This window comes from Balaenoptera acutorostrata, chromosome 3, assembly GCF_949987535.1.
Source record: "Balaenoptera acutorostrata chromosome 3, mBalAcu1.1, whole genome shotgun sequence".
Lineage (NCBI taxonomy): Eukaryota > Metazoa > Chordata > Mammalia > Artiodactyla > Balaenopteridae > Balaenoptera > Balaenoptera acutorostrata.
This window is the reverse complement of record NC_080066.1, coordinates 94,104,604-94,120,799: the sequence shown is the minus strand read 5'-3', so window position 1 is coordinate 94,120,799 and position 16,196 is coordinate 94,104,604. Positions and strand designations below refer to the sequence as shown.

The 16,196-nt window shown below is 38.5% G+C and overlaps 1 protein-coding gene across 5 annotated transcripts in view; it reads right to left on the bottom strand.

Annotated features, from left to right (window-relative positions):
• The window catches only part of UBR1 (ubiquitin protein ligase E3 component n-recognin 1), a 151,083-nt gene extending 137,227 nt beyond the window's left edge, over positions 1-13,856 (bottom strand). For 3 of the 5 annotated variants that reach the window (XM_007173589.3, XM_007173590.3, XM_007173591.3), the window contains exon 1: positions 13,676-13,856. In XM_007173589.3, coding sequence (XP_007173651.2) covers positions 13,676-13,756 — 81 coding nt within the window. In that variant the 5' untranslated portion in view covers positions 13,757-13,856. Of the gene's footprint in view, positions 1-5,986; positions 6,134-13,675 lie in introns of all 5 variants that reach the window. The other 2 variants (XM_057541909.1, XM_057541908.1) reach the window with 2 other exon arrangements.
• Positions 13,857-16,196: the final 2,340 nt, after the last annotated feature.

Genomic DNA, 16,196 nt, shown 5'->3' with positions numbered 1-16,196 from the left:
CGTAGAAATACAAAGCATCCTAAGAGACTGCTACAAGCAACTCTATGCCAATAAAATGGACAACCTGGAAGAAATGGACAAATTCTTAGAAAGGTATAACTTTCCAAGACTGAACCAGGAAGAAATAGAAAATATGAACAGACCAATCACAAGTAATGAAATTGAAACTGTGATTAAAAATCTTCCAACAAACAAAAGTCCAGGGCCAGATGGCTTCACAGGTGAATTCTATCAAACATTTAGAGAAGAGCTAACACCCATCCTTCTCAAACTCTTCCAAAAAATTGCAGAGGAAGTAACACTCCCAAACTCATTCTATGAGACCACCATCACCCTGATACCAAAACCAGACAAAGATACTACACAAAAAGAAAATTACAGACCAATATCACTGATGAATATAGATGTAAAAATCCTCAACAAAATACTAGCAAACAGAATCCAACAACAGATTAAAAGAATCATACACCACGATCAAGTGGGATTTATCCCAGGGATGCAAGGATTCTTCAATATATGCAAATCAATCAATGTGATACACCATATTAACAAATTGAAGGATAAAAACCATACAATCATCTCAATAGATGCAGAAAAAGCTTTTGACAAAATTCAACACCCATTTATGATAAAAACTCTCCAGAAAGTGGGCATAGAGGGAACCTACCTCAACATAATAAAGGCCATATACAACAAACCCACAGCAAACATCACTCTCAATGGTGAAAAACTGAAAGCATTTCCTCTAAGATCAGGAATGAGACAAGGATGTCCACTCTCACCACTATTATTCAACATAGTTTTGGAAGTCCTAGGCACAGCAGTCAGAGAAGAAAAAAGAAATAAAAGGAATACAAATTGGAAAAGAAGAAGTAAAACTGTCACTGTTTGCAGATGATATGATACTATACATAGAGACTCCTAAAAATGCCACCAGAAAACTACTAGAGCTAATCAATGAATTTGGTAAAGTTGCAGGATACAAAATTAATGCACAGAAATCTCTTGCATTCCTATACACTAATGATGAAAAATCTGAAAGAGAAATTAAGAAAACACTCCCATTTACCATTGCAACAAAAAGAATAAAATACCTAGGAATAAACCTACCTACGGAGACAAAAGACCTTTATGCAGGAAACTATAAGACTGATGAAAGAAATTAAAGATGATACCAACAGATGGTGAGATATACCATGTTCTTGGATTGGAAGAATCAATTTTGTGAAAATGACTATACTACCCAAAGCAATCTACAGATTCAATGCAATCCCTATCAAATTACCAAAGGCATTTTTTACGGAACTAGAACAAATCATCCTAAAATTTGTATGGAGACACAAAAGACCCCGTATAGCCAAAGCATTCTTGAGGGAAAAAAACAGAGCTGGAGGAATCAGACTCCCTGACTTCAGACTATACTACAAAGCTACAGTAATCAAGACAATATGGTACTGGCACAAAAACAGAAACATAGATCAATGGAACAAGATCGAAACCCCAGAGATAAACCCATGCACCTATGGTCAACTAATCTATGACAAAGGAGGCAAAGATATACAATGGAGAAAAGGCAGTCTCTTCAATAAGTGGTGCTGGGAAAACTGGACAGCTACATGTAAAAGAATGAAATTAGAACATTCCCTAACACCATACACAAAAATAAACTCAAAATGGATTCGAGACCTAAATGTAAGACCAGACACTATAAAACTCTTAGAGGAAAACATAGGAAGAACACTCTTTGACATAAATCACAGCAAGATCTTTTTTGATCCACCTCCTAGAGTAATGGAAATAAAAACAAAAATAAACAAATGGGACCTAATGAAACTGCAAAGCTTTTGCACAGCAAAGGAAACCATAAACAAGACGAAAAGACAACCCTCAGAATGGGAGAAAATATTTGCAAACGAATCAACGGACAAAGGATTAATGTCCAAAATATATAAACAGCTCATGCAGCTCAATATTAAAGAAACAATCAACCCAATCCAAAAATGGGCAGAAGACCTAAATAGACATTTCTCCAAAGAAGACACACAGATGGCCAAGAAGCACATGGAAAGCTGCTCAACATCACTAATTATTAGAGAAATGCAAATCAAAACTACAAGGAGGTATCACCTCACACCAGTTAGAATGGGCATCATCAGAAAATCTACAAACAACAAATGCTGGAGAGGGTGTGGAGAAAAGGGGACCCTCTTGCACTGTTGGTGGGAATGTAAATTGATATAGCCACTATGGAGAACAGTATGGAGGTTCCTTAAAAAACTAAAAATAGAATTACCATATGACCCAGCAATCCCACTACTGGGCATGTGCCCTGGGAAACCCATAATTCAACAAAACACATGCACCCCAATGTTCATTGCAGCACTATTTACAATAGCCAGGTCATGGAATCAACCTAAATGCCCATCGAGAGACGAATGGATAAAGAAGTTGTGGTACATATATACAATGGAATATTACTCAGCCATAAAAAGGAATGAAATTCAGTCATTTGTTGAGACGTGGATGGATCTAGAGACTGTCATACAGAGTGAAGTAAGTCATAAAGAGAAAAACAAATATCATATATTAACACATGTATGTGGAACCTAGAAAAATGGTACAGATGAACCAGTTTGCAGGGCAGAAGTTGAGACACAGATGTAGAGAACAAACGTATGGATACCAAGGGGGGAAAACCACGGTGGGGTGGGGATGCTGGTGTGCTGAATTGGGCGATTGGGATTTACATGTATACACTGATGTGCATAAAATTGATGACTAATAAGAACCTGCAGGCTTCCCTGGTGGCGCAGTGGTTGAGAATCTGCCTGCCAATGCAGGGGACACGGGTTCGAGCCCTGGTCTGGGAAGATCCCACATGCCATGGAGCGGCTGGGCCCATGAGCCACAATTACTGAGCCTGCGCGTCTGCAGCCTGTGCTCCGCAACAAGAGAGGCCATGATAGTGAGAGACCTGCGCACTGTGATGAAGAGTGGCCCCCACTTGCCACAACTACAGAAAGCCCTCGCACAGAAACGAAGACCCAACACAGCCATAAATAAATTAATTAATTAATAAAAGAAAAAAAACAACCTGCAGTATAAAAAAAACAAAAAAAACAACTAATACTAAAAAAAAAAAAAAAAAAAAGGTACAGAACACAGTAAGTACTGTATGCTACCATTTATAAAGGAAGAAGGGAAGAGAATGAAGAGGAGATATATCTGTATATGCTTACATTTGAGTAGAAAACCTCCGAAAGGATTCAAAATACATTGTTAACAGTGGAAAGACCCCTGTATTTATTTTTCACTACATACCCATTTTTACTATTTCAATTTTTACTATATATATTATCTATTAGAAATCATTTTAAAGCTTTTGCAATCTACACATTTCATGTACAAAGTTATTCATAACAGGAAAAAAAACCTGAATGTCCATCAATAGGGGAATAGTTTAAAGAAATGATGGAATCTATCATTTAGCCATACCTGCCCTACTGTGAAAATATATATATATATTCCACTGTGTCTACTATGTTACTTGTAACTGTGAAAAAACAAAGTCCACCTAAATGTCTATCAATAAAGATACATCTATACCATTCTATGCAGTCAGAATACCATATAACACTGTAGACTGAAAAAAGCAAGTTTAAAATAACAAAATTTCATTTTTGTAAAAAAAAATGAAAACCTAACATATTTACTTTACGCATTTCTACAAATTTGAGTTTCCTAATTCAACATACACACATGTCATAAATGTACAGAGATATGTATAGATGTTTCCTAAACATAGAGTAAGTGTCTAGAAACATCAAACTGTTTACAGTGGTTACATGGAGAAAAGGAATTGCGGAGAAGGTCTAAGAATTTTCACTTTTTACTTTAAACAATGTAATTCTGTTTGACCTTGTTTGACAAGTGTCAATACCTCTGCAATCAAGGGGCGGAGGGCGGCAGCAGCCACTCTAAAAAAACTATAGGATATACACCCATTGAAAATGATGCCAAATACACAACATTGTTAAGCAACTATACTCCAATAAAAGTCAATTTAAATTTTTTTAAAAATAAAATAAAATGATGCCAAATAGTCTCAAAGTATCTCCCTTGAAAATACTTATTAACTACAAAGGGAAAAAGATAGTAAGTATAAAGTAGAGAAACCTTGCAGATACCAACTTAACCAAATGATTAAGATAAATATCACCAGTAATAAGAAATATTGATATCAAGAATCCCTTAGTATGATGCACTGAGAAGGATATGGTACCATTTTTGTGTTATTCTTGCCAAAAATGTATGCCCTCATTCCAAACTTAAGAAAACATCAAACCCAAATTAAGGAACACGGCACAAAATAACTGCTCAATATTCCTGAGTATGTCAAGGTCATGAAAAACAAGGAAAGACCAAGACACTGTTACAAACTGGAAGGAGACTATGGAGAAAGTGAGACACTGTTACATACTGGAAGAGACAAACAGGTGGGATGTAAGGTGGGATCCTCAATAGGATCCTGGAACAGAAGAAGGACATTAGTAGGAAAACTGGTAAAATTTGAATAAGGTCTGTCGTTTAGTTAGTAGCAATATTAATTTCCGGTCCCTAATAATTGTTCTACATTTATGTGAGATGTTAGCATTAAGGGATGCAGGAGTGAGGGATATAAGAGAACTGTTTGTGCTATTTTTCTAAGTTTTCTAAAAGTCTAAAATGAGTTCAAAATAAGAAGTTAGAAAAAAAAGAGCTGATAACTGAAGATGTTTATTTCCATCTAATGGAAAGGCATTAAAGATACACAGTACATTAAAGTAGGTTACAAAGCAGTACGTATAAAGTCTCATTTTGGTTATATGTTATATATATTAACATGGGGAAAAAGTTAGGAGGAATATATACCAAAATGTTAACAGTAGTGGGTAGTGGGATTTTAGCATACTTCCATGGAATTTGTATGTCTGTTTACCTAATATGGATAATATCCTTACAGTGATTCCATATTTTGGGAGTAATTTTTTAACTGTAAAATTTTAAATATTTTACTAAAATCTTTTTTAAAAAAATGAACTAAACCTTCCAATATTCTAACTCCAACTTTTCTAGGATACTCACAAACCAACAACGTGTGTTCTCTGCATACCTGGCAACAACTATAACTAGCAGATTTAATGTTCTATGATGTACCTAAAGTTGTTTTCTTCAAACAGCACTAAAGAAAAAAAAAAAAATCCTGTATATTCAGTCCTATACACCAAACAAAAACCTTTTTCTGTCCTTCCTAATTATGGAAGGCACAGAACTAGTTTCTGTTCTAGTTTTCAAGAATATTTTCAAGAACATGAGAAACTTGAGAATCACCAAAAACCTAAGGGATCTATTCTGGTTCAAGTCCTTCATTTAAAACTGAGTGACAAGGAAAAAGTAAACTGGCTTGTTCAAGACTGAATACTATCAGGGTCAGGAATAGAACTTAGGTATTCTGACTCCCAGAGTTCAGTGTTCATTCTACTTAACCAAATATAAATACATTATTCTTTTAAATTTACCCTTAAGACTTGCTCAATTTCACTTTAATAGTGAAACAAAACAAAAAACAAAGCTTTGCCTTCTTTTTAATTTTTCCCTCTAAATGAATACCACTAAATATTCTTAAATTATATCCCTGTCATTACATGTCTCAGTCTGAGGAACTAATATTTTAAAATGTTATCTTTACATAATTGGATGATTTGGACAGAATGTCTGGGTGTTGATGCCTTCAATGCCCTCTCCACTGACCTTACCACTAGCTCTCTATCCTCCCACCTCCCCCCACCTTAGCTGTTCCTTAAGGTCGATTTAGCTCAAAGCCTACCTCCATGAACACTTCACTGACCCATCTAAGAAAATCTCTCTCCCCTGTAACTCCAATGCAGCACTTACTAAAGAAAGTACTCATTCAGTACCTGTACCTTTGTCAGATAACATAAGTTACCTTTAAATGTGTACATCGAGCCTCTTCAACCAGATTTTCAGCTCCTTGAGGGAAGGAACTTTCCTTCCAAATCCTTGTATCCACACAAGCCTATCTCAAGTACTTAACAAAAGGTCTCAGTCATTGTTGAAAGTTACAGACTTCTTGCTAAAGAGAACAAAGCAAATGATAACATTAAGCTTTCTAAAACTGTTTACGAAATTCTTATAGGAGATAAAGCACAATTACGCTGTTTCACAAAAAATTTTTCCTAGATAACTGCCACAAGTATGAAAACAATTTTTTCAACTAAGATTTCTGTCTTTTTTTTTTTCTAGATAAGAAAAACTATACAGGATGTATTCTACCGGGTGACATGTTCAGGAATTACTGGTGACTGGAGTAGGTTTGATTCTTTGGTTGGTTGCTTGTAGTATTTTCTCCGATTTGAGACATGATTAAATTAAGAAATTTTTATTTTCATGTTCAGGGAAAAAAACTCTTTTTTCAACATCTGGAGTTAAGGGAAGACTTTCCCAACTGACTGTTCTGTAAAAACAAGTTCTCACAACATTTAAATCCCCAAACATTCCAAACATTTTCCTCATCCCCATGGAGATTAAAAAATATGTTTTCAACTCTGACCCAGGGACTGGGATGACTGGTAACATCAGTCTGAAAACAGAACTTACTTTAAGTACACTAGGTTCCTTTTATTCAAATCACAATTTACCCTTCCTTAGATAACTGATGGACATCTACGGAGGGCCTGTAATTCCGTTTCTAATTCCCCTGTTTTAAAGGCATAACAAAATCTGGAGGCATTAGAATTGCTCAAAGCAAGTACTGGACTAGTAATTGGAGCACCTCTAGGCACCAAGAAATCTTCTGGTTATACTAAATTTTCTTGTAATACTATTTGACAGGGTTATGAAGTTTAAAAACAAGCAAACAACAAAAACCCTAGTGCACCCACTTATCCCATAGGGAAACCCTGTCTAAAACATATCTGATAATCAGCTCCCTAAGCCTGTCTGAACACATCCTCTCAGCCAACTTCCATTCTTACAGCTCATAATTAAACCAAAATCTACCTTCCTGTAACTTTTATCCTATGCTGCCTGAAATCATCCAATACAAATTACTCTGCTCTTTCACCCAACAACCTATCAAATAAATGAAGCTAAATATTATGTCTCTCATTAGTTTCTTTATTCCAGGGCTAAACTGGAATGTAGAAACTAAAGAAATCTGTTCATTCCTAGAAATGAAATTTAGCCATCCCTAATGACATGGTATCCAGCCCACTTTCCATGTTGATCACTCTTACATAGAATATGCACAGTATGTCTCTGTACAGAGGAGTGGGACTGCTTATTACCTTCCTTATCCAGGACACTAAACTGCTTTAAAAGATCGCTTTTTTGTTTGTTTGGCAGCCACATCACATCATGACTTAGTGAGTTTGCAGAAAACTAAAACCCTCAAATCATTCACCTAAGAGACCTAGTCCTACACACAAATACCCAGTCCTAGACATAGTCTTTACTTTCATGGCAATTAAATATTCACCTTGTTAGTTTTGATGCAAAATTTAGCCTAAGGAGATTTTATGTGTGTGTCCTATAACATATCGGTCCTATAATATGTCTGTTAAGCCTTGTGTTGTTTTGTACATAAGTCTACTATGTCCTCATGGCATTGATAAAATTAGCCAGAATCAAATATAGAGTAGTGTGACAAATAAGGCCCCTCTCTCTTCTTTCCTGTTGAGATAATATACATATATGCATGCTGTCAGAATTTAGTATTCAGAAGCATCCCATCCCTCCTAAGCCTTTCTCTTCCTTTTTTGCTCTGACCATAGGCTCATGCTCCAATTTTCTAAGCTCTCCTTGAAGTCTCTGGATGAATGAAATCTGGTTTCCTACACTATGGGGTATATATCTCATATTCTCTGTCTACTGTATTGAATAAATATTTCCAATACAACTAAAATTCTTTCTTAGATTGCAAGGCAGAGTATGTATATATAAAAACATAAATGGATAAATTTACAGATATTTCCTCCTGTGGCTAAAGTCATTTCTAGCTTATCCAACAATACCAAAAGTTCAAAGGACTTTTAAAAGGTAGCTCATAAAGACACATTAAGTGGTTATAGCCCCACTCCTCCAAACAAGTCAAACAGACTTTGTTCTGAAGAATAGCATTAAGTAAACTATTAGAAGGAGAATTACATTCAAGTGATTAAAAACAGACTCCATGGGCTTCCCTGGTGGCGCAGTGGTTGAGAATCTGCCTGCCAATGCAGAGGACACGGGTTCGAGCCCTGGTCTGGGAAGATCCCACATGCTGCAGAGCAGCTGGGCCCGTGAGCCACAATTGCTGAGCCTGCGCGTCTGGAGCCTGTGCTCCGCAACGAGAGAGGCCGCGACAGTGAGAGGCCCGCGCACCGCGATGAAGAGTGGCCCCCGCTTGCCGCAACTAGAGAAAGCCCTCGCACAGAAACGAAGACCCAACACAGCCATAAATAAATAAGTTAATTAATAAAAAAAAAAAAAAAAAAAAAAAAAAAAACAGACTCCATTCTGGACAGGGCCTATGTCATTCCTGGATAGCAAGCAGGCACTTACGGAAGCACAATAACTCTTCTGGGGTCTTTCAATAGCATTTATTTAGTAGAGCGTATTTCCATAAGCACTTAGCTTACTACAGGGTGTAACAACATTAAAAAAAAAAAAAACTGTACCAAATGCTTTAAAAAAAAAACTCATGAAATAACTTTTGTTTCTTCAGCAGGAGGCATGTTAACCAGAATATCTTAGAAGAACACATAGAAGTTCACAGAAATCACTTGGAACTAAAGAGGTCTTAATAGTTTGTTTTAAGCCACCTGAGTTAAAAGCTTAAAGAAAACTGTTTCACAGAACACAACATATGATTAACACCTTCAAAGAAATCTGAGGTAACCCTCAAAGCCAGCACACACAAAGAAAGGATGGGCAGGATACTGCGTTGGTTCATCCTGCATCACTGATTTATATACATATCTACCCAGACAGACACTCTATGCGGTACTGAGGACAAAAACCTCTTTATTTGCAAGACAATGTCTGTTATTAAACATAAGCAGTCAGTCTCAAGCACCAGCTCATCTAGATAAATTACTAGTAGGACTGAAGCTGTCACTCTTGACTTGCAGTTTCAGAACTTAACTTCATCGGACTCTACAGAATTTGGTACTGAAAATCAGAATTTTCCCTAGCTGCCCACAACAGAAATTAGGAGATGCTGATGAAAAAATAATTGTCACTAGGCTCTGCTATGATCTGGCGACAAAGCACTTGAGTCAGGACTCAAGAGACTTTGGTTTTGGACTTCCCTGATGGCGCAGTGGTTAAGAATCCGCCTGCCAATGCAGGGGACACGGGTTTGATCCCGGATCCTGGAAGATCCCACGTGCCGTGGAGCAACTAAGCCCGTGCGCCACAACTACTGATCCCGCGTGCCACAACTACTGCAGCCCGCGTGCCTAGAGCTTGTGCTCCTCAATAAGAGAAGCTACCACAATGAGAAGCCCGCACACCGCAACGAAGAGTAGCCCCCACTCGCTGCAACTAGAGAAAGCCTGCGCACAGCAACGAAGACCCAATGCAGCCAAAAATAAATAAATAAATTTATTTTTTTAAAAAAAAGAGAGACTTTGGTTTTCATCCTCGTTTTCTCACTCTAAGTATGTTCTTACTACAGAAAGCTGTGCTCTAGCCTAAAATAATAGATACAGATGTCTAAGGAAAATCACCTCCACTGAAAATAGCATGTAACTTCTCATTCCTTCCTCTATATCTCAATATTTTAAAGTCAACTATAAAAAGACTATGTTACCTCTTAAAGATCCCCTATACACATGAGATTGTAGATAATTTTTCCTTGACATGATCAGGAAATGATCATGATCAAGTCAGACATGATCCTTGCCTTCACGGAACTTACATTCTGGTAGGAGAAACAGATATTTAAATAAATAAAGACAATACAGTAATCACAGATTGTAATAAGTTCAGTGGAGGAAATAAACAGGGTGCTTTGAAAGAGAATGGTAAAAGGAACCCATCTTTTAGACAAGGTAAGTATCAAGAAAAAGCAGAGGAAAAACACTCTATGAAAAAAGAACAGCAAGCAAAGGCACAGGCCCTGAAGTAAGACAGAGCTTGGACTTATTTTGGAAGCTAGGGTGGCTAAAAGTGAATGAAGAGAAAGTAACAGAAAATGAGGGGAGATGGAGGGGCCGGATCAGGCAGGATCTTGAAGAACATGTAATGAGTTTAGATTTTATTCCAAGTAGATGGGAAACCACTGAAGGATTTAGGCAAGAGACTGACATGATCTGATTTAGTCTTACAAAGATTTCTCTGGCTGCTCTGTGGAGAATGGACTGGAAGAGGGCAAAAACAGAAGCTAAGAGACCAGTTAAAAGGCCACTGCAGTTGCCTAGGCAACAGATGGTGGCTAGGACTAGAGAGATGGAGTGGAGACAGAGAGAACTGTTTGTGTTCAAGAGCTATTACGGAAGTGTCATCTACTGAGACAGGGATAACAAAACTTGATCTGTCTCCCTTCTTTGCCCTCCCAAAACCTGGTCTTTCCTCTCAGTATATGACACAGCCACAATCATGAATACTTAAGTCAAAAACTGGGGATCCAGACGTCATCTGTTTCTTCCCATTTCCCTCATGCCTAAACCATAAACAAATCTTTCTACTTCTACCATACTTCCAAAATCTCTCCCCAATCCATCCACTTCTCTTCATCTCCAGTGATATCACTTTAGTACAAGCCACCAGAAACTATGGCTTGGTTACTGTAGTAGCTTCCTAATTGCTCCTCCGTTTGAAACACTTTTCAGACATCCAAGTGGATATGTCAAGTAGGCAGACAGACCTGTGACTGTGGAGCTCAAAAGTGAGATGACCCAGAGATATAAATTTGAGAACTGAACGAATACAGATGGTATTTAAAGCCAAAGAACTGGATGAAATCACATGGGCAGAGGATGTAGACAGGGAAAAGAAAAGAGTTTAGTACCATACCAGGAGGCATCTTTTGAGATGGACTTAATAAAGAAAATCCAGTTAATGAAGACAGAAGGCAGAAGTTCTGTCAGACCACTCCACATACTATGAATTCCCAATTTTTCTCACTCTTCACCTTCCTAGACCCAATAAACCACCCTCTCCTAGAAACTTCACCCTATGACACTGCACTACTCCCACCTCCTACCTGCTTGGCTGCTTCCTTTTTAGCTCCTTCCTCCACTGTCTATCCCTGAAATTCAATCATTCCTGTCTTCCTCGCTTCTCCCTCTCTTCCTCCCTCCCTCTCTGTGTGACTGTCTTTCTCTCTGTGTATGTATAAACACACACACAAACACAGACTTTCCTCCTCAAAGATCTTATCCATCCCCACAACCTCAACTGTCAACTCTATACTGAGAACTTCTAAATGTCTCTGGCTAAATCTTACTCTGTGGCCCACAGACCAGGACTTCATTTGCAGTGCATGCTTGTGAAAATGTAAATTCTCAGACCTCACCCTAGACCTACAGAATCAACTCCCCTAATGATTCTTAAGCAATGGCTCTTCTAATAAATGTCCAATAATTCATACCTATTATTTCACTCTAATTGCATGTTATGTGATGTCAGGAATTTGAGAGACTTCATGCCTGTTGATTGCAATATGACAGAAAAAAATGATCTGGGGTCTAAGAAGGAAGTTTGATTTAAGGATAACAGAAACTATATAATACCCAGGGACAAGACTCTAATGGAATTGGTAAGATATCTTAGACCTCTGTAACTGTCCCAAATTTACTATTTTGTTTTCCCCTGCCTCCCAATGGTGATTTAAGATTCAAATCATTCAAATGTTAAAGAATCTCTGAGCTCGCTTCGCTTAATCGAGAAGAAGAAGTAAACTGGAAAGCCAGTGTCTTACTCCACTGTCAGGATAAAATTGAAGGTGGTATTTTTAAAAAGACTAGGAAACTAGGAAGATGTCTGGAGTCCTAAAATAGAGAGAACCAAGCCAAAAAAGTGATCAGGAGGCTCACCAGTCACAGGTCTTCATTCACTTACATCACCCTATCTTGTATTAAAATTTGAGCACTTGTCCTACCTGTGTCTCTAGAGTGTGAGTTACCTGAGGCTTTTACACTTCTCTTGTCGTCTACCCACTATCTTGCAAAACCCAAAACCTTGCCCAAAGAAATCTAATATTGAAGAGTTTGCAACATAATTCTAGCTGGATTCCTGTACCATTATCTCCAATTCGAAATAAGTAAGATCCAGATTGATGAGGTTTTTTGGTACCACCTGGAAGGAATTAATATATCAAAGCTTTAAATAAACACTAGTCATCTTTAGCAATACAAAATTATGATAACACTTCTGACCACAGCACTGTTTCTCCACTCCTTAGAAGATGTAAAAAGCACAGCTTTACATTAAGACCGGATGTTTCAGTTGCTTCTAAAGTTTCCCTATCTTCTCACTTCTTATCATCTCAAACACATGCCTCCCCCTTCAATACGGTGAAATGAGGTTGAACTGCTACTTGGGGTAGAGGATGGTTGCAAGCACTGCCCTAGTTGATGGCCAAACCCTTATTCCAACTCCTTCCCCACCTGATTTCTGTCTCCCAGCCAGTCTCTTCAGTCCCTGAGGTGGACTCTTTTCTGGAGCTCACTCTGTTCTCTCATAAAACAATGCTCAAGTGTCTGCAGGGTTAAAATACTTCAAAAATGATTTTATTAAAACTACAAACCAAAGAAACTTCAGAAAGAGGTGTATATCCCACACCTTTCTATATGCACCAATAAAGATAAATTAATAAAACTCTTCACATCATGCAGTGACCAATATTTGAATATTTTCTATATACCTCCCCACTAGGTGCCTGGGGACATCCAGAACATTCCCTAATGTTGCCCCCTACCTCTTATCCTCCTCAGTCAGCTTTCTCCCTGTAGTCAGACTATTGACTCAAATTTACTATCTCTGCCTTCCCTTTTTTTTTTTTTTTTTCGGTTTTCAAAATACAAGGGCAAAGTATAGATTCCGATATTAATTAATGGTATCACTCTGACTTGAAATGTCTGAAAGCCTGTTCTTCACCTGTAAAAAGCAACGACAGATGACGGGTTTCTCCACTGAGGATTAGGCCTGGGTTCTCAAGATGCTACAACGAAGGACTACAACTCCTACACCCCATATCTTGACGTGAGTTGACAGTGGCAGCATTCCCTGTCACTATCAGGCCCCACTCAGCCAGCTATGCAATACAACACTAGGTGCTGCATCCTGGACGCCTATCGTCTAGGAGGGGTTAACACTACGTGTATCGGAAAATGGCTCTTCCTCCAAACCCCTACACCAGACCATCTAATAACATTACCAGTTCTTTCTACTTCAGGATAGAGACAAGCTTGAACTCGTCACGGCTAATAAATGACAAAGTCATTATACACCGGAGACTTGGTCGGCAGGAATGTGGGTGATGACTAACTTTATTCTGTGGCTTCCTTGCAGATCAATCCATACGACTCCCGCTCCCCAGAGCCACCGTGAGGGGTGAAGCCCCACATCCTCCTGAACGCGGTAGGGAAGGACTCGGGGGGACAAAAGCAACTAGCCTACACGGACTTACAGACGCCAGTCGTCGTGGAGTCTGGGGCAACTCACTGCTGACTTCCATCCTCTCTGCGTCCCCAGCCTCCTCCTCCGCCATCTTGAGGAAAACTGACACCCGCAGTTCCAGACACTCCGCCTAAGGCGAGTGGGAACCTGTGGCCGGTCCCAGAGACGAAGGGCGACAGTTTTACGACGGCCCCTGAAGTCGGCTTTGACGCAGAATCGAACAGCGGCTTCCGGTCCGCTTCCGGAAGCAGGCGTCACGGCCGGTGCGGCTGTTTCTTCCCCTCATTTCTTAGTCACAGTGCTTGGTGGCTGAGTGGTTGTATAGCTGGTTTCGGTGCTGGGAACTGTTGCATCTACGAGGTGAAAAACAAGTTCAGCGTCCATTATGAAAGAAAGAAAACTGTCGGGGCTAAGTGAGAACCTGCTCTGGGTCTCTTTCTGGTGAGGCGGTTGTTGTTGGGTGTGTTTTGCCTTCCTAGGTACGTGCATTGGTTCCCCAGAGCCCACAAAATGAAAAAATACTCAGAGATAAGCTCTCTTTAGGAACGTAGCCTGTGGGAACTTGCACATGCGCGCAAGAAAGCTTGGGCCCCAGCAGCTCTTGGGAGAGGTGGTGAAGAAGTAAAGAGAAATGGGAAACCTAGTCATTCATCGGCAGAGGAAAGACGAAATAAACGTGGTACATCTGCATTATGGAACATCATGTAGCTCTTAAAAAGAGCAAAATAGCTCTGTGTGAAAAGATAAAGGTAAATTAAGTGGGACAAAATGCAATCAAGTTGCCACAAACTATGGTTTGGCACTTGCCTACATTTTAAATGCGAAAGTAACAGTCTCGAAAGGGAAGAGAGCAAACTAATAATAGTTAGCTCTGAGGAACAGGAGAGGAGGGAGGTGGTCTAGAGCTACTTTACCTTCTCCTGTATTATTGTAAATTGTTTACAAAAGAAGTAATTTTAAAACGTATTTTTTAACAAAAGGAAAAAAATAAAGCTCCTAACGCTCTGGAAAGGGTAAATAGTAGTTAACTATTTGGAGAAAGATTAAGTTAGGTCTTTACCTCAAATAGTATATAAAAATAATGAATTGAGGCGTTAACTGCTTTAAAAAAGTAAAGAAATAAGTAAATGTATTTGTATAATATTGGGGTGGAGAAGGCTTTTTAAAGCATGACAGAAAAGGCAGAAAATATAAAATATAGAAAATATTAAATGTCAGAAATATAGACAGGTAATATAAAAAGACTGATAGGTAGTTTCATCAAAATTTAAAACTTACATATAAAAATAAGTTACACAAAGTTAAAAAGTAAAAGCTGGGTAGAAATTTCTGCAACACTCACTCATGACAGACCAAAGGATAAAATCCCAAAGAAGACTCTTCCAATTTTAAAAATGGACAAAATACATAAATACTCATCAATTATGGGGACTTCCCTGGTGGCACAGTGGTTAAGAATCCGCCTGCCAATGCAGGGACATGGGTTTCAGCCCTGGTCCGGGAAGATCCCACATGCCGCGGAGCAACTAAGCCCGTGCGCCACAACTACTGAAGCCTGCGTGCCTAGAGCCCGTGGTCTGCAACAAGAGAAGCCACCGCAATGAGAAGCTTGCGCATCGCAACGAAGAGTAGCCCCCACTAACCGCAACTAGAGAAAGCCCAAGCTCAGCAACAAAGACCCAACACAGCCAAAAATAAATAAATAAATTTATTAAAAAACAAAATACTCATCAATTTTTATAAATATATGAAAAAACCTAACTAGTAAGCAAATAAATGCAAATTAAAGAAAAGTGGATTCCATTTGTTGCCTGTAAATTTGGTGAGGTTTTTTTGTTTGTTTTCTTAAAGATAATCACCATTGTTGATAAGCTGAAAGGATACTCATATATTGTTATGTAAAATGCAAGTGTAAATTGGTAAACCTGCAGGAAAGCAATGTGGCAACCTTGTGGATTCTTTTTTTTTTTTTTTTAATGCATACTCTTTGGCCTAGCAATTCCATTTTTAAGACTGTATCCTAGAGAAATATTTCAGGGTGCAAGTGAAGTTTTAACTACATCATCACTGGCAATGGAGAAAAATTAGAAACAACTCAAATGCCCTCAATAAAGGACACTGGCTAAATAAACTGAGGTCACACATACAATGTAGTACTCTGTAGCCTTTAAAAATATTTTAGAACATTAGTTCTTAAAGTGTGGTCCACAGACCCCATGAGAGTTCCCAAGATTCGGAAAGTTTGTGAGGTAAAAAATTTTTATGGTAATGGCAAAGAAGTTATGTGTCTTTTTGAACAACCATGTTGGTATTTGTAATTACTGTTGCAGAGGCAACGGTGGATGAAACTGCTGGCTGCAGCACAAAATAAAGGCAGTGGCACCAAAAACAACTAGGCACCAAAGTCACTAGTAATTTCTTCACCACCATTCCCTTGCAGTTGAAAAAGGCAGGGGGCGGGGGGTGGGGTGTTTCTCTTAACAATGTTCTTGATGAAACAGTAAAAATTATTAATTTTATTAAATCTCAAC